The sequence below is a fragment of the Bombina bombina genome, chromosome 9 (assembly GCF_027579735.1).
Source record: "Bombina bombina isolate aBomBom1 chromosome 9, aBomBom1.pri, whole genome shotgun sequence".
NCBI lineage: Eukaryota > Metazoa > Chordata > Amphibia > Anura > Bombinatoridae > Bombina > Bombina bombina.
The window spans coordinates 259,425,837-259,444,418 of record NC_069507.1 but is presented as its reverse complement, the minus strand read 5'-3'; the positions used below and the strand labels follow the sequence as shown (position 1 = coordinate 259,444,418).

Below are 18,582 nucleotides of genomic sequence, written 5' to 3'. Positions count from 1 at the left end.
TTTTAAGAGACGAAATGCGTCCCAGTTATGAGACTTCCTTAAAAGTCCAGGATTTCAGAAGTGTGGAGATCTCCTGCAGTGCATTATTATAGTTTTTATGAACAACTAGTTTGGGGTCAGGGCCTAATTGAACTCTCAGGTGTCGGATAGTTTCTAATGACCACTGAAAGGAGTAGGCTGATCGCATAACCTCCAATTCAAATGTAGGAATATGGATAGGCAATGCTTCAGTTTTTAGGAGGTTGATTTTATAGTAGCTATAATGTCAAACAATATAGGCAGTGAACCTAGTGGGTTAGTAAGAAAGAGAGTGACATCGTCGGCGAAGAGAGCAATCTTCTCTCCCCTCACTCCCAGTGGTACTCCTCGGACCATCGGAGAATTACGTATGGATTGTGCCAGAGGCTCAATTGCCAAAACAAAGATCAGGGGTGACAGAGGACACCCCTGTCTAGTGCCTTTGGTGATGGGGAACTCTGGGGAGGAAAATACGAGCCCTTTAACAACAGCCAAAGGTTCTGCATAAAGCGCCTTGATTGCTGTGACAACCTCACAGGGAAAACCAAACTGCGCAAGGACCCACCACAGATACTCCCATCTGAACCTGTCAAATGCCTTCTCTGCGTCAATAGACAGGGCCAGCATGAGACAGCAAAGCCTAGCAACCTCTGAAAAGATATTAAGAACTCTTCGGGTATTGTCAGGTCCTTCCCTACCAAACGTGAACCCTACCTGATCAAGGTGAATGATTTTTGGAAGCAATAGTTTAAGGCGGTTTGCCCAGAGTTTGGCATATAATTTAGCATCAGCATTAATCAGCGAGATTGGCCTGTAACTACTGCATTGGGATGGATCCTTGCCAGGCTTTGGGATAGGTAGGATAGTTGCCTGTAAGAACTCTTTTCTCCATACACCAGTTACACGTGTCTCAGTGAAAACTTTTAAGAGAATGTTACTGATATCTGTCTTAAAGAGTTTATAGAAATTGGATGGGAAGCCATCCGGACCTGGGGCTTTATTGTTCTGGGTGTGTTTTATGGCTAATAGGAGTTTGGCCAATGTGAACGGGGCATTGAGTGTATCTCTATCTGCATCAGAGAGTGAAGACAAGTTTAGTTTATTCAAGAAAAGGGTTATAGATTGGACCAAGGCTTCAGTATGCGCCACAGAGGATTTAAGGTTATATAGTTCAGAGTAGTATTCTGCGAACATCTCCCCTATTTCTTTAGGGGAGTTAGCTACATTTTTGTCCTTCCTCAATGTCAGGATTCTGGCCGCAGCAGTTCTGCCACGCAGTTTGCGGGGTAGTAGAGCAGAGGTTTTATTTCCCTGGTAATACATTATTTGTTTGAAACTAGAGTATGCCTCCCTGACTCTTTCCATTTCTCTGTCAGCTAGTTGGGTTCTCAGCGTTTTGATTTTGTCAGCTAACTGTGGGGAAGGTGAGGATTTATTAATCAATTATTTAGTTCTCTGGGAGGCTACTAGTAACCCTAGTGGAGAACCCCTCTGGGTCAGAGTAGAGGCTTGTTTGCTAATGCATATACCTCTAATGAATGCCTTAAGCGAGGCCCAGATTATTTGATGTGGCATTTGGGGGGTTTCATTTATAGCTATAAACTCCGCAATGGAGGTTTGGAGGGATGCCCTGAATTATTGACTATGTAGCAGTTGTCTAGGGAATTTCCAGGTTGGTCTGGATGTTTTAGATAAGTCTGTGGAAAGGGTGAATAATAGGATGTCATGGTCTGACCAAGAGCATATTCATATGTGTGAGGCCACTACTTTGTTAAGTGTCCAAGAGTCAGTAAACAAATAATCCAGTCTAGAATATGTGTTGTGCGGTCTGGAGAAGTATGTGTAATCTTTATCTTTAAGATGTAGGGCTCGCCATATGTCCTACAAATTATATTGCGTTATAAGCTGTCTAAACTTAGTGGCAGTACTTATGGTGTAAGCGTCAATTTCTTTGTCTGTTCGGACTTTTTTGTCCATCAATGGATCCCATATCATATTACAGTCTCCTCCCAGGACCGTAGTTCCTGTTTTGATCGGTTCTACTCTAGTTAGTACTTCCCTCAAAAAGTTAGGTTGGGACTGGTTAGCGACATATATGTTAACCAAGGTGAACAATAAACCATTTAGTTTACAGATAAGTATTAAGTATCTACCCTGGTCATCTGTTTCCTTAAATATAAGTTCAAAGTTTATAGTCAACTATTGCAACTCCCCTCAACTTCTCTGTATAAGATGAAAAAAATACAGTAGGATAGTCAGAGGATCTGTATGGATCTTGTTGTGAAGCCAGCCAATGGGTTTCTTGTAAGAATATAACTTGAGCTTTCAGGGATTTCATAGAATTAAGTAGTAGACTTCTCTTAGTGCATGAATTGAGGCCCTTAGCGTTTAGGGTAGCGAAGGTGATAAGGTCAGGGAATTCCTCCATGACTGTTATTCTAATGTATGTGGGAAAAAGGGGAGAGATGGGACAGGAGACAGCTGAGAATATTAGACCTAGGTACTAAGAGGGGATCTTCCCCCAAAAGATTTTTATGCCTACCTGCAAGTGAGGAGTTACCTTGCACAGAGGTGTCAGGCAAAAGGGTCGGATTTGAACTTGAAATAAATAGCTGCTGGGATTAACATATACAAAACAGGGGTGCATTCGATTGCATATTGGTATAAAATACTACTGAATAAATGTGGCCAAGAATACATTAAAAAACAGAGGTTGGGATTTATAAAATATTTTCCAGATATAAAGTGCCAAGAATTAATGAAAAATATATCCTTAGCTGAAAAAGCCACTGTAATTATTAGTTGGAGAGAATCGCAACTGAAAGTTGTAAATAATTATTACCTCACCCCTGATAGAGTCAATAAATGGGCAGATAACTCCAAAAAGTAAAGGTAATAAGTGCAAAGCAGAGAAAGCAGATATTATGCATTGTTTATGGACTTATCCGAAAAATAGACAGTACTGGAGTAAGATCAAGTTCTGGCTAAAAAATATTCTTCAAAATAACTTTAAACTCAATCCCTATTATATATTTTTCTTGTACCTTGACCCTACATCTAGGGGAGAGCAGCAGTTGATAAATATGGCCATTTTTGTGGCACAAAATCTAATTTTCAGAGAATAAAGGTCATTGGGCGCCCCTAGTATTGCAGAATTTGTAAACGTTATGAAACTACAAATTACAGCAGAATTACAAGGCAATAAATTACTTTTTAGAGCATGCTTTGATAAATGGCTAAAAGTTATTTTAACTTGGCCAATTACAACTCAAATCCAATTTATATCCCCGCTACAGAAAATAGCAGAATTTTTATCTTTGATTATAGAGGAGGTGCTTCCAAAACAATAGTTGGATCCACCAGAGAGAGATAACGAAGGTTAGAATCTGACAACAGGGAGGGGCCCCAGTACTGAGGTTTAGGGCATGGGGATGTTCATTTCCTATGACCCCGCCCCCACTTTTTTTTCTTTTTTTTTATTATTTAATTTTTTATTTTATTTTTTTCTATATCAATAAAAAAACAACCCTTGGGAAACACTTTTTTTATAATTTTATTTATATTTATGCAGAAAAGAAGTCAACAAGGTTCGAAAGCCATATAAAATACTGATATGATTTGTGTTTATATATTTTGATACTGTAGTGATATGTGCTTGACATCTGATGAATAATTCTATATGTTTATCTCTGTAAACTTTGTTAACATCTTGAGTGTTGATAAAAAAAACGAAATAAGAAACATGCACCTAAGGTATTTAACAACTATCATGTTTATTTAATGTGCTAAAGGTGTTTGCATACGTATGTAAACAAAGGGATCCACACAAGCACAACCAAGTGACTCACAAAAGTCAATCATAAATGTCTGGTGCAACACCTAAGAGACCACCCTCACTAGGCCTCAATGTGCAATGAAGGAAGAAAAAAGGTGGCACACGGTATGAAGGCAAAGGTGTTTGCATGATAACTGACGGCCATTTTCATTAAATAAATAATATGACAAATGCTAGGAAACAGAAAATGTCAAATGTTTATTAAAATTATATGCAATATTAAATTGTATAAAGGCTCAAAAGAGGTAATTAGGGACTGGGCACAAAGAGTTAAGAATGTGTTTTAGTTGGCAGCGATGGTGTTCTGGATCCAGGAGACGTAGTTGCAGACCTTGGTGTAGACACCAGGATAGTTCCTGAGAGCACAGCCATAGCCCCAAGAGACGATACCCTGCAGCTGTCCGTTACACACCACAGGTCCACCAGAGTCACCCTGAAATAAGGAAAGCAATGTTTACAATATGTGCACTAGCATATTTCAGGGTGAATCTTAAACATAATGAGAATATGAATTAATTAATATATCATCAAAATTATTCTACTCATACTCTACAAGTGATCTCTTAAAACTATGAAGTATAAAGTACTTTGTTTTACAAGGGAAAAAGTCATGTAGTTTTGTGCAAAGATAAATTCCATGTGCCTAGTAACATCTTCCTTAATACATCATAGTTAAAGTGAATGTAAGTGAAACAGGGGCACTTTCATTCATTAAACTTTACAAAGATGCTTATTTTTTTAAAAATACTTACCTTTGCATTATGGTAAACATAACGATGATTACCCCGCCCGCAGCTCTTGCTTTCTTTACCAGATCGATGATGAATCCAACTTCCTCCAATCATTGTGTGCCCCCTTTGGCGCGAGGCACACAACGATTAATGGAAGTCAGGTCATCATCGATATGCTAATGAAAGCAGGAGCAGCGGATGGAGGATCAGTGTTATGTTTACCATAACGCAAAGGTAAGTATTTAAAAAAATAAACATCTTTGCAAAGTTTAATGAATGAAAGTGCCCCTGTTTTTAAGAATATTTTTAGATACCGGGCACTCATTCATTAAACTTTACATTCACTTTAATATACCAGCGGCACATTAGAGTGTGATACAAGAAGTAACTCACATAGCAGTTTATGTGTTGATTATAGTAAAAAAAAAAGAAAAAGTTTAGGCCATTACCTGGCAGGCATCCTTACCGCCTTCTAGATATCCAAAACAGATCATGTTATTGGTGATCTCTCCTGGGTAGGCACCGGTACACTGAGCAGTAGTCAGGATGGGGGCGCTCACGCACTGCAGGAGATCTGGGTAGTTTGCTGCAAGTAAAACAAAAATAATATATATCATCCTTTTATTTACCACCCTTTAATATGATTAGGTAATTTTTCCATATAAAAAAAAAACATTTTAGAGCATTTTTAAAGTATACTTTGCTCCAACATTTAGATTTTAGGAATTATGATTTATAGTTGTGGTTACTGGGTTTACTCACTGCCACTGCTGAGTGTGTTTCCCCAGCCAGAGATCAGACAGCTGGTGCCAGCGGCGGCACATCCAGAGGGCAAAGCTACAGCCTTCACATAGGAGTTCAGGGTGGCGGCAGAGGCGAGCTTGATGAGCATGATGTCATTGTCCAGGGTCCTGGAGTTGTAGCTGGCATGTCTGATGACCTTGGCAGAGTTGATGAACTGCTCTGTGCCCTCACTGGTAACGATGTTGTGCTCTCCCAGTCTGACCTGGATGCTTCTGCAGGTGTGATGGTCAATATGACAAGAAATGTATGCATACTTATCCGTAGACATACTTCTATGCAGTGGCGGCTGGTGACTTTTGAAGATGGGGGAGCACTAGCCCCGCCCCTCAGATGGCTCCGCCCATTTTATTGTGTATGTATGTGTTTATATTTAACAACATATCTAAGAAATGCCCAAGTTAGGTATAGCGCTGGCACACTTACAAATCAGTTTAGACATACATACTGACAGGAGACTGGTCTACACACAGACCAACATTAGCAAGGAGACTACTATGGGCAGAAGTAGTATCACAACACAATCAACCAGCCCTTATACACACACACATACACAATACTAGATTCACATAAATTGTTATGCATAGCATACAGCATGAAAAGTTTTATATTAGGAAAATTGAGGAAAACTAAAATATATAAAACAGAAATTCAGTCCTGTATAATCATAGAAAGCTATAATATGATTATTATGGGTATGCTGTAAAATTGCATCTGAAAGAATGAAACCATACCATACATATATGTCCATTTTGTAAATAAGTACATTTTACAATGAGTAGGAGATAGTTGCACTTGAATTACAATTCTGTAAGGATTTTAACTTTGCAATTAATCACTGTAGCACTGTGCCAGTGAAAGTGTGCTTTTCCAGCATGGATTATACATAATAATCATTAAAAAATAAAATGCAAACACGTAAGTAAGTATAATTAGGGGCACTTAAAAAGTAATGAATCCAATATACTAGCCCATAAAAAGTCATATCGTTTTATCTATAATACACACTGCACAGACAATAGTATAGTCTTAAAAACAATGGGCGTTTTATATTTTTTTAGACTTGTTTAAACTATGGAGGCAAAAAAATGACTAAACATTCCTTACAAAAGCCTTTTTAAATATGGCCTCCCTCACGTCAGCTACACTGACACCTGCAAACTTGGTCTTTGATATATATAAAGTGTGTGTATGTATATATATATATATATATATTAAAATCACAAAAGTATTGCATTGAGCAATGATACTTTTTTATTGGACTAACTATATATTATAAATATATAGTTAGTCCAATAAAAAAGTATCATTGCTTAATGCAATACTTTTGTGATTTTGAGATATATATATATATATATATACACACATACACACACACACTTTATATATTTATATATATATATATATATAATATATATATTATATATATATATATATATATATATATATATACACACATACACTATATATATATATATATATATATATATATATATATATACACACACTATATATATATATATATATATATATATATATATATATATATACACATATACATTATATATATATATATATATATATATATATATATACACACACACACATACATTATATATATATATATATATATATATATATATATACACACACATACATTATATATATATATATATATATATACACACACATACATTATATATATATATATATATATATATATATATATATATATATATATATATATATATATATATATATATATATATATATATATATATATATATATATGTGTGTGTGTTTGTGTGTACCTAGACTAAACAACACATCAATGAGTATGATTAGGAAGCACATTTTACACACAAGAGTCAAGACACAAATAATAGGGAACAAATGGGTTAACTAAACTTTTACAACTCTGCAGAGAGGGAGGCTGACCGCAAGAAGAGATAACCTCCGACTCCTCTTACCTCTCTTTCAGTTCATTCAGCATGGCTCTCTCAGTCAGAAAGAAGGAGGGGGGAAGAGGATTGCAGTGCTGTGCTCTCTGACAACGGAATGTTTTTAACCTGAGCTGGCCATGCGGGAGCTGACAGTTTAGTCAGAGTATGCACAGGAGGCTATCACAGCACGTACAAAAATCAATTAAATTCCCTGCTACAGTCAACGGGGGTCAGACAAGGAGGAACAAACTGGCTGCCTGGCTGGCTGCTGCTTATGGAGAAACAAAACAACATGGCTAATTGTAATATTACAAAAGTTTAACGATCGCATAGTGTATATTTCTATCTGCAAATTTGTAAATAGTAGTTTGCTCAAATTTGCAGATAGAAAAATAGACAATGTGAATCTGCGATCTTTTTGTAATATTACATATGCAGCTGCCTCTGTCAGCCAGGCTGGACTTACCTCCTGCGCTTCCACTGTCACAGCGCACCGCTCACACGGACCCCCACACACAAACTTGAGTGCCTAAACTTGAGTAATAAATACTATTATTAATAAAAAATAAGTTACCTTAATCTATCTGCAGTGGCAGCGGGCCCTCTAATATGCCGAATTGCCCGACTTGTCAGTCTTCCCAGAGGCGGAGCATAATTCACTGTGACTCAATCCCACACTGACTCTACTGCCTCTGAGCGTCGCAGCTAACACAGGCAGCAAAAAAAAAAGGAAGCATTAAAAAAAGTGCTCCCCCTGCTGCCCGCCCATAGCAATGAGCCAAATCGCACACTGAAGATTGTGCGATTAGGAAAGGTATAGGCTCAGTTATGGGCGGAGCAGCAGGCACATAGAAAAAATATGCTAAGGGCTAAGGCAGGCTATACCTCTCTTACCGCACGTGCGGTAGAGAGGTATAGAGATATATAAAACGGATTTTTTTTCATTTTATTAAACTGTGCAGTAGACAGGAACATTTTTTGGATAAATAAATATAATTTTTTTCCAATAGGGGGGCTATTGGAAAAATTATATTTATTCAGCCAAAACATTTAATTTTCTTTCTTTTTTCTCCAGGGGGGCACGTGCGCTTGTGCACATATGGAGGAGCCTCCACTGCTTCTATGTATATCTGTATATACCTATATCTTTAGATATATAGGTATAGATATCTTTTTTGCATAAACATTATCACAAATACATTTATATATATATATTAATAAGAAAAAAAATTCTATGTGAAGGAAAAGTAAAATATGCGTAACATGCATCAGAGTCCGTATGTTAGGCCTAAAGAGTTGTTGGGTTAATACACATGAAGAATTACTAATCTTACTAATTTATACATATATATACATACATAAATACAAAGTTACATATAAATACATATGCTTTGAAGTTGCGGCAATCATTCTAGTGTAAATCGTGATTGCTCCCACGTGTTTGCATTTACTTTTAACTTGTAATATGGACTGAATGTAACTTATGCAAAAAGCCTTGAAAACCACAAATGATAGCGCTCCACTTGTTGTAATCTAACCCATAATGTAGTCATCTAATATAATATCTTCTATAAAAATATTTTCAGTTGTGTTGTGCTCATGAGACCAATCCTACATGGCTATTTGCTAACCGTATTACAGTATATTTCTATGTATCTCTATATCTGTTAAATACATCAATAAAATGTACGCTTTGTAGCAGTGAGCAACAGACACAACCCACTGGCTGTTAATCAGGGACCCACCACAGAAATGGTAACCGGAGTTCAGAGACACCTGATATGGGAGAGCGTTCTTGCCGCAGGTGTAACCTCCTACAATCTTATCATCATCATGAAATGCAGCTGATTGAAATAAGATGCAGAAATTACTGATTTTCAACAATGCTGTACATTTTCTTCAAATTAATCATTGTTAATAACATTCAGATGCTTTTACCATAAATTATAATCTGATTACATAATCTCAGTTTCATTACTTGCATTATTAATCTAAAGTTAAATCTAAAACATTTCAGGTACAGTAAAAGGGCACTAAAGTCAAAAGTAAATGTCTGTTGTCTAATTTATTTTGTTCACTTTGTAACCTTTGTTGAAAAGCATACTCAAAGGGACATGAAACCCAAAGTTTTTTCTATCATGATTCAGATAGAGCATGACATTTTAAACAACTTTCCAAATTACATACGGCTAGATTTAGAGTTTTGTCGGTAACGACCCGCGTAGCTAACACTGGCTTTTTTTCCCCCGCACCTTTTAAATACCGCTGGAATTTAGAGTTCACAGAAGGGCTGCGTTAGGCTCCAAAAAGGGAGCGTATAGCATATTTACCGCCATTGCAACTCTCAATACCAGCGGTGCTTACGGACGCGGCCAGCTTAAAAAACGTGCTCGTGCACGATTCCCCCATAGAAAACAATGGGGCAGTTTGAGCTGAAAAAAAACCTGCAAAAAAGCAGCGTTCAGCCCCTAATAAAATAACAAAGCCCCTGTCATGAGATGCAGGACATATGCAGGACACAGCAATGATGGTACAACTCTATTTTATTACAGAGCACAGCAATAGACATCCAGACAGGTTGATTGTACTAAACTAACTGCGACACAGACACCGGACCTAAGCCCCGCCCACAAGCTAGTGACATCACATCCTGCTATCATCACATCTTCCCCTTTTTCAAAGACAAAGCATACATTCGCATATATTAAATAACAAGGTACACCAACAGGGTATACAACAACATTTTGTTTTAGAACATTATAAAAACAGATAGATTAGAAAACATGAACAAATAAATTACATCCTGACTTGGACATCGGGGTAGACTACCCTAGTCCACAGTGACCATGGGATTATTCTTCCCCTTACTTCCGGTCACTGTTCTAGCTAAAGTCAGTCCCTGTATCGGGCCGGAAGCCTCACCACTCTTCCGCTTGATGTAACTTTGCATGAACTGTCCTCTGATACAGAAGATGGTGAACAAGAGTCTGCTGGAGGCAAAGATATATCCCCGCTATGATCTTGCTGAGGGGAAGGCACCTCTCTTAGAACAGGGGATCCCACCGGCGGTGGTACTGAGGTATCCGGTTCCAGACTCTCAGGTACAGGCTGAAGATGTCTTCGGTTACGGCGTGTAACCGTCCCTCCCTCTGTAAGGACTGTGTAAGACCTTGGTTCTGGAGAGCGGCCCACTACCGTAGCAGGCGTCTTCCATTTCTTCTCATCATCCAGTTTAATTCTGACACTTTGGCCCGCTTTCAGTTCCTGTAAAGGCCTGACAGAATGTCTCCTGTCGTAGAAGAAACGATAACCCTTTTTGGCCTCTTCATCCCTCCTAAGGACTTCGTCCCGAGGAACAGGGCCAGGCGGCTTGAAGACACCCACTGAGGGTAAAGTGGTGCGAATCTGGCGTCCTAGCATCAGCTGTGCCGGGCTAAACCCGGTGGCTTGAATGGGCGTCGCCCTGTATGACAAGAGGGCTAGGTACGGTTCAGATTGCTTTAGAATGAATTTTGTTGTTTGAACTGCCCTTTCAGCCATTCCGTTGGCCTGCGGATAATGTGGACTTGACGTGGAATGTACAAAATCATATTCCCTGCTGAAAGCACTGAACTCTGTAGAAGCGAACTGCATGCCATTATCACTCACCAGCTCCATTGGAATGCCCCAGCGGGCGAACAAGCTCTTCAGGCGAATGATAACGGCCTGACTTGTGATATCATTCAGGGGTGCTATTTCCAAATACCTGGAATAGTAGTCGATAACAACAAGAAACTTTTTCCCGTGCAGTTCGCACAAATCAGCAGCTATTTTCTGCCACGGCCCCGCAGGCAGCGGAGTAGACATTAAGGGCTCCCTTCTCTGAGTAGGCCGGCGTTCCCGGCAAAAGGCACATTTAGACACGTGATTTGCAATGTCGGAGCTGATCCCAGGCCACCACACAGCTGTAGCTGCTCTTTCTCTGCACTTTGTAATGCCTAAGTGGCCATCGTGAATCCTGTTTAACATCTCCTTCCTCATGCTGACAGGAATTACAATACGGTCTTGGAACAGCACCAACCCCTCCAGCTCCGTGAGCTGCGACCTCTCTGGCTGGTAAGCATTTAAAGACATCCAGGCTGCCCGGCTCTCGGGCCAGCCATCTCTTATGTACCTTATAACTTCTTGCAGATCTGTGTCCAAATATGTCTCTTTCTTTATCTCTTCCAGTTTCCTTGAAGAAATGGACTTAGAGGCCAGAACTGAATCAACATACACTTTTACATCCGACTCTGTGGAGGATTCTTCAGCAGCAGCCAGCGGGAGCCTGGACAATGTATCTGCCACAACCAGCTGCTTCCCCGGCACATGCACTGCCTGAACATTGAACCTGAGTAGTCTCATTAAAAGTCTCTGGCATCTCAAGGGTGTTTTGTCGATGTCATAAGAATTGATAAGAGGGACTAGCGGTTTGTGGTCAGTTTCCAGACTAAATTTCTCCAAACCCACTAGATAACGCTGAAAGCGCTCACAGGCCCAAACTGCAGCCAGGCACTCTTTCTCAATTTGAGCGTATTTTGACTCCGCAGCAGTCAGTGTGCGGGAACAGTAGGCGATGGGCTGTAGTTTGTTGTCATTCAGCTGCAGGAGTGCAGCCCCCAACCCATAACTGCTTGCATCAGCACTAACCACAGTCTTTTTTGAAGGGTCGTAGAACCCCAGCACTGGGGCAGACCCCAGCAGGGACTTAGCATGCAGGAACGCTTTTTCTTGTGAGGGTCCCCAGACCCAGGCAACATCTTTCTTAAGCAACTCTGTGATAGGGTGCAAAACTGTAGATAAATCTGGAAGAAACTTGCCCACGTAATTTACAAGGCCCAATATCTGTCTCAGCTCATGTACATCAGAAGGGCTTTTCATCTGTTCGATAGCCCGAATTTTCTCGGGGTCCGGCTTGATGCCATCCCCGTTGATGATATGCCCAAAGTAGCATAATTCAGTTTTCCTAAAATGACATTTTTCTTTATTCAGCTTCAGCCCAGACTCTTTGATAGCCTGCAGCACACAACTCAAACGCTGATCATGCTCCTCCACTGTAGACCCATACACTAGAATGTCATCCATGACGACTGCTGTGCCCACATGGCCACTCAGGAGAGAACTAATTTCCCTCTGAAAGATCTCAGTTGCTTCAACAACCTCTTCAATAACCCCCATAGACTTCATGCGCATGAGCTCTTTCTCCACTTGAGGCATGAGCGGGAACGGAATTCTACGAGGAGTAGAAATACTGTACGGGACTGCGTCACTTTTAAGTGCTATACGGACAGGTTTGCAGCTCAGTAGGCCCAACTCGCCAAACATATCTTCAGAGATCTCATTCACTCTGGCCACGAGGCCCAAGTCACAGGCTGCTTTTCTGCTCAATAAACTGTTAACACACTGACCTCGGATCACATGCACCCACATGGTGAACTTCCTTTGTTTGTACTCACAGCTGGCAAGAAATTTCCCCACACAATCAATGCGGCCACCAGGACTATGAACATTTGTAGTAACCTTCGCCAGCTGGGGCTGTCGAGGCAGTTTCATAAATTCAGCAAAAGACATTACAGTGATATCAGCTCCTGTGTCAATCTTAAAATCAACCTTGGCTCCCATTACAGTAAAGGTAACTTTCCAATCTTCCTCTGAGCTTGTCCGTTCCACAACAGACCCCACAAAAGACACTTCCTGACCCTCCTGGTCACTGTCCACCTGCATCTCCTTAATGTATTCAGTTTTACACACCGCTTCAAAATGGCCTATTCTGTTACATTTTCTGCATCTTTTATCTCTGGCCGGGCATATAGCACTCTGATCATGAGCCCGGTAGCACCGTGTGCATCGGCCATGTTGCGCCCATCCACTTCTAGGCCTTTCCAGTACTTTTGATCTACCGCTCACACTGTGCCTTTCACTAGTAATTTTCCTAGACTGTTGCACTTCATCCACAATACTCTCAGACCTCAGATCAGCACTTTGCTTTTTCACCAGTTCACTCTGGCGGGCCATCCTAATAGCCCCGTCTAACGTTAAATCAGGCTCTAACTGCAGCTTCAGGGAGACTTCAGCATCTGCAATTCCAATAACTATTCTGTCTCTGATTTGCTCTTCTTTAGCAACACCAAACTCACAGAATTCAGCTAATTCATACAGGCTGCGCACAAATGACTCCACAGATTCTCCCACACGCTGATTACGTTTGTGAAAACAAGCTCTCTCATGAATCACATTTCTTTTGGGCACAAAGTGGGCACTGAGTTTATCCATAACTATATCAAAGTTAACTTCGTCCCCTTCTTGGAAAGTAAAAGCATTGAACACTGGCTCTACATCTTTCCCCATAGAATATAAAAGAGAATTAACTTGTACTTCACCACTCTCCTTGTTCAGTTTGGATGCAATCCTGAAGCGCTGAAACCGCTGACGCCATGTGGGCCAAGCTGCAGGCTGAGAAAAGTCAAAAGGCTCAGGTGGGGTAAACTTTGACATCGTCATCATCAGAAACAGAAGCGTAGTCCAGAACTTCTGACACCATGTCATGAGATGCAGGACATATGCAGGACACAGCAATGATGGTACAACTCTATTTTATTACAGAGCATAGCAATACACATCCAGACAGGTTGATTGTACTAAACTAACTGCGACACAGACACCGGACCTAAGCCCCGCCCACAAGCTAGTGACATCACATCCTGCTATCATCACAGCCCCCCAAAATAAAAATTTTAATTTTAGAATAGGGTAGGGTTTTTGTTTATTTTGGGGGGCTTTGTTATTTTATTAGGGGGCTTAGAGTAGGTGTAATTAGCTTAAAATTGTTGTAATATTTTTATTATGTTTGTAATTAATTTTTTTATTTTTTGTAACTTAGCATTTTTTATTTTTTGTACTTTAGTTAGTTTATTTATTTGTATTTATTTGTAGGTATTTTATTTAATTAATTTATTGATAGTGTAGTGTTAGATTTAATTGTAGGTATTTTATTTAATTGATTTATTGATAGTGTAGTGTTAGGTTTAATTGTAACTTAGGTTAGGATTTATTTTACAGGTAATTTTATAATTATTTTAACTAGGTAGCTATTAAATAGTTCTTAACTATTTAATTGCTATTGTACCTGGTTAAAATAAATACAAAGTTGCCTGTAAAATAAATATAAATCCTAAAATAGCTACAATATAATTATAATTTTTATATTGTAGCTATATTAGGGTTTATTTTACAGGTAAGTATTTAGCTTTAAATAGGAATAATTTATTTAATAAGAGTTAATTTATTTCGTTAGATTTAAATTATATTTAACTTAGGGGGGTGTTAGTGTTAGGGTTAGACTTAGCTTTAGGGGTTAATACATTTATTATAGTAGCGGTGAGGTCCGGTCGGCAGATTAGGGGTTAATACTTGAAGTTAGGTGTCGGCGATGTTAGGGAGGGCAGATTAGGGGTTAATACTATTTATTATAGGGTTATTGAGGCGGGAGTGAGGCGGATTAGGGGTTAATAACTTTATTATAGTAGCGGTGAGGTCCGGTCGGCAGATTAGGGGTTAATAATTATAGGTAAGGTAGCAGCGACATTGTGGGGGGCAGATTAGGAGTTAATAAATATAATAGAGGGGTCGGCGGTGTTAGGGGCAGCAGATTAGGGGTACATAGGGATAATGTAGGTTGCGGCGGTGTGCGGTCGGCAGATTAGGGGGTTAAAAAAATTTATTAGAGTGGCGGCGATGTGGGGGGGCCTCTGTTTAGGGGTATATAGGTAGTTTATGGGTGTTAGTGTACTTTAGAGCACAGTAGTTAAGAGCTTTATGAACCGGCGTTAGCCCAGAAAGCTCTTAACTCCTGACTTTTTTCTGCGGCTGGAGTTTTGTCGTTAGATTTCTAATGTTCACTTCAGCCAAGACTCTAAATACCGGCGTTAGAAAGATCCCATTGAAAAGATAGGATACTCAAATGGCGTAGGGGGATCTGCGGTATGGAAAAGTCGCGGCTGCAAAGTGAGCGTTAAACCCTTACCTACAAGACTCTAAATACCAGCGGTAGCCCAAAACCAGCGTTAGGAGCCTCTAACGCTGGTTTTGACGGCTAACGCAGAACTCTAAATCCAGCCGATATTTTCTTCATTCTCTTAATATAGTTTGTTAAAAAGCATATTTAAATAGGCTCTGTAGCTGCTGATTGGTGGCTGCACATAGATGCCTTGTGTGATTGGCTTACCTGTGTGCATTGCTATTTCTTCAACAAAGTATATCTAAAGAATGAAGCAAATTAGATAATAGAAGTAAATTGGAATGTTGTTTAAAATATCATTTTGGGTTTCATGTCCCTTTAAGTAGGCTCAGGAGAAGAATTGCACTACTGGGATCTAACTGAGGATTGGAGGCTGTACATATATGCCTCTTGTCATTGGCTCACCTGATGAGTTCAGCTAGCTCCCAGTAGGGCATTGTGGCTCCTTCAACAAAGGATTCCAAGAGAATTAGGAAAATTGGATAATAAAAGTAAATTGGAAAGTTATTTTAAATTGCATTATCTATCTAAAAAATGAAAGAAATAAAAACGTTCTGTTTCATATCCCTTTAAAACCATATATAACTCAGCTATAGTGAAGCATATGTAGAATTATGCTTGTTGGAAGAATTCTGAGATTTTATGGGAATAGTTAGACTAAATATAACCCATTTATGTAGTGTTGTAAAGAGTTCTTGCATACAAGAATGTATTTTACAAACAGTTATGTCTAGCAGACTGGCGTTTACAAGCTTGTTGATTTGCTTACATTTACTTAATGTTTCTGAATGTTTATCGCATATCAGCAGGTAACCAATATTTTAACATTAGACCAAAACAATGAAATTGTGAATTATTCAAAAATATAAGTACAGCAGGGCAAAGTGTGTGATCAGAGGCAAGTGTATAGGTGGGAATTATGATTAAATGCTCCATTTGGCCACACTTGGCTCTTTGCAAACTATATTCTAGCTTCATGAACAACATTTGTGGTCTGCATGGCTTGGATTTATAAGATGATAGTGTTGTGCCCTATTTTTTTCTTGGAAGATGGAAAGTATTTTAGTACCAGAGACCATAAATTGATCAACCTGAGGCAGAAGTAAAGTAAGAAAATGAAATATAAGAGACCTTTGGCTTTATATATAAACTACAGCTGATGACATTCTCTTTCTCTAGTTGGACCTACCAGCTGCTCCGAGCAGCACACAAATTAGAAGTAACTTCATGATGGAGATATCTTCAGCTTCAGAAGAGGACTTCATAAGAAACAGTGGATATTTATATTCCAAAAGTCACAAAAATCTGCATATTTATCCCACCACTTCATCGTATTACTTTGTGGAAGCCCAGATAACGTCATATACAGAGGTCTTATCAGTGACCTTGTTGTAAGACCTATTTCTGTAATGTAAATATAGTGAGAAGTTTTCAGTTGAAATCAGCCCTGTTGGTTAAAGGTAATGATAGGCTAATTTAATGTATTTAATTTAATGTAATGTAGAACACCATCTTATTAAACTATATTAGTAAAAAAAAAAGATTTAAAACAATTACATACATTAATTACTTAAAAGAGAAAAACTGCCCTCAATAAATTAAACTGTGTCATATGTCAGTGCAGTTCAGTGTTTTGTTTCTTCCTTTAACACCAAGTAAAGGGTTCACCAGACACAGAACAGCATTAAACAAGCAATAAAAGCTAAAGAGTCACCATGCAAAGTATTTTTATTTTAAAGCCATTCCAATGTATTAACAAATCACTGAACTGCATAAAGAATGTATTATTTTGGGCACATTTGGAAAAGTCAGAAGAAGTACTGAAAAATAGGAGAGGGGGTAGCCATTTCAATTGTATTCCAATCAATAAGAGAACTACTGTATATGGATACATTAGAAAAACACATCTCCCAAATTATGTACACATATATCTTAAATTGTTCAAGAAGATTTGGATGTAAGTTTTTACAGTTAACCAGTAATATTATTTCATGTCACATGCAATTAATAATTTTGTGTAATTTTAAAGGGACATAAAACCCAATCGCCTAGATTTAGAGTTTTGCGGCCAAATGGGTGCGTTAACTACGCGTGTTTTTTTTCCCCCGCACCTTTTAAATAATGCTGGTATTTAGAGTTCTCTGAAGGGCTGCGTTAGGCTCCAAAAAGGGAGCGTAGAGGCATATTTACCGCCACTTCAACTATCAATACCAGCGTTGCTTACGGTAGCGGCTAGCTGGAAAAACGTGCTTGTGCACGATTCCCCCATTGTTTCCTATGGGGAAACACTCGCTAAGTCTGCACCTAACACCCTAACATGTACCCCGAGTCTAAACACCCCTAACCTTACACTTATTAACCCCTAATCTGCCGCCCCCACTATCGCTGACCCCTGCATTTTATTATTAACCCCTAATCTGCCGCTCCGGACACCGTCGCAACCTACATTATCCCTATGTACCCCTAATCTGCTGCCCACAACATCGCCGACACCTACATAAAATTTATTAACCCCTAATCTGCCCCCTCCAACGTCGCCGCTACCTTACCTACACTTATTAACCCCTAATCTGTTGACCGGACCTCGCCGCCACTCTAATAAATGTATTAACGCCTAAACCGCCGCACTCCCACCTCGCAAACTCTATAATAAATAGTATTAACCCCTAATCTGCCCTCCCTAACATTGGCGACACCTAACTTCAAGTATTAACCCCTAATCTGCCGACCGGAACTCGCCGCTACTCTAATAAATGTATTGACCCCTAAAGCTAAGTCTAACCCTAACCCTAACACCCCCCTAAATTAAATATAATTTTTATCTAACGAAATAAATTAAATCTTATTAACTAAAGTATTCCTATTTAAAGCTAAATACTTACCTGTAAAATAAACCCTAATATAGCTACAATATAATGAATAATTATATTTTAGCTATTTTAGGATTTATATTTATTTTACAGGCAACTTTGTATTTATTTTAACTAGGTACAATAGCCTTTTAAATAGTTATTAACTATTTAATAGCTACCTAGTTAAAATAATTACAAAATTACCTTTAAAATAAATCCTAACCTAAGTTACAATTAAACCTAACACTACACTATCAATAAATAAATTAACTAAACTACCTACAATTACCTACAATTAAATCAACTAAACTAAATTACAAAAAACAAACAAACACTAAATTACAAAAAAAAAAGATTACAAGAATTT

The 18,582-nt window shown here is 38.8% G+C and overlaps 1 protein-coding gene across 1 annotated transcript; it reads right to left on the bottom strand.

Moving 5' to 3' along the window:
- Positions 1–4,136: 4,136 nt before the first annotated feature.
- On the bottom strand, positions 4,137–16,610 carry LOC128639670 (trypsin-like). The gene is made up of 5 exons (XM_053691793.1): positions 16,553–16,610; positions 9,019–9,172; positions 5,347–5,600; positions 5,034–5,170; positions 4,137–4,286 (listed from the first exon to the last, which is right to left on the bottom strand). Exons 1-5 carry the CDS (start codon positions 16,590–16,592, stop codon positions 4,137–4,139), a joined length of 735 nt encoding a protein of 244 aa, XP_053547768.1. The 5' UTR covers positions 16,593–16,610.
- Between the last annotated feature and the right edge of the window lie 1,972 nt (positions 16,611–18,582).

Coding starts and splice junctions, on each gene's coding strand:
- LOC128639670 (XM_053691793.1), bottom strand. CDS start 16,592: ATGAAGTTACTTCTAATTTGTGTGCTGCTCGGAGCAGCTG. Junction 9,173..16,552: donor TGTGCTGCTCGGAGCAGCTG/GTAGGTCCAACT, acceptor TATTTCAATCAG/CTGCATTTCATGATGATGAT. Junction 5,601..9,018: donor GTTGCTCACTGCTACAAAGC/GTACATTTTATT, acceptor TCACACCTGCAG/AAGCATCCAGGTCAGACTGG.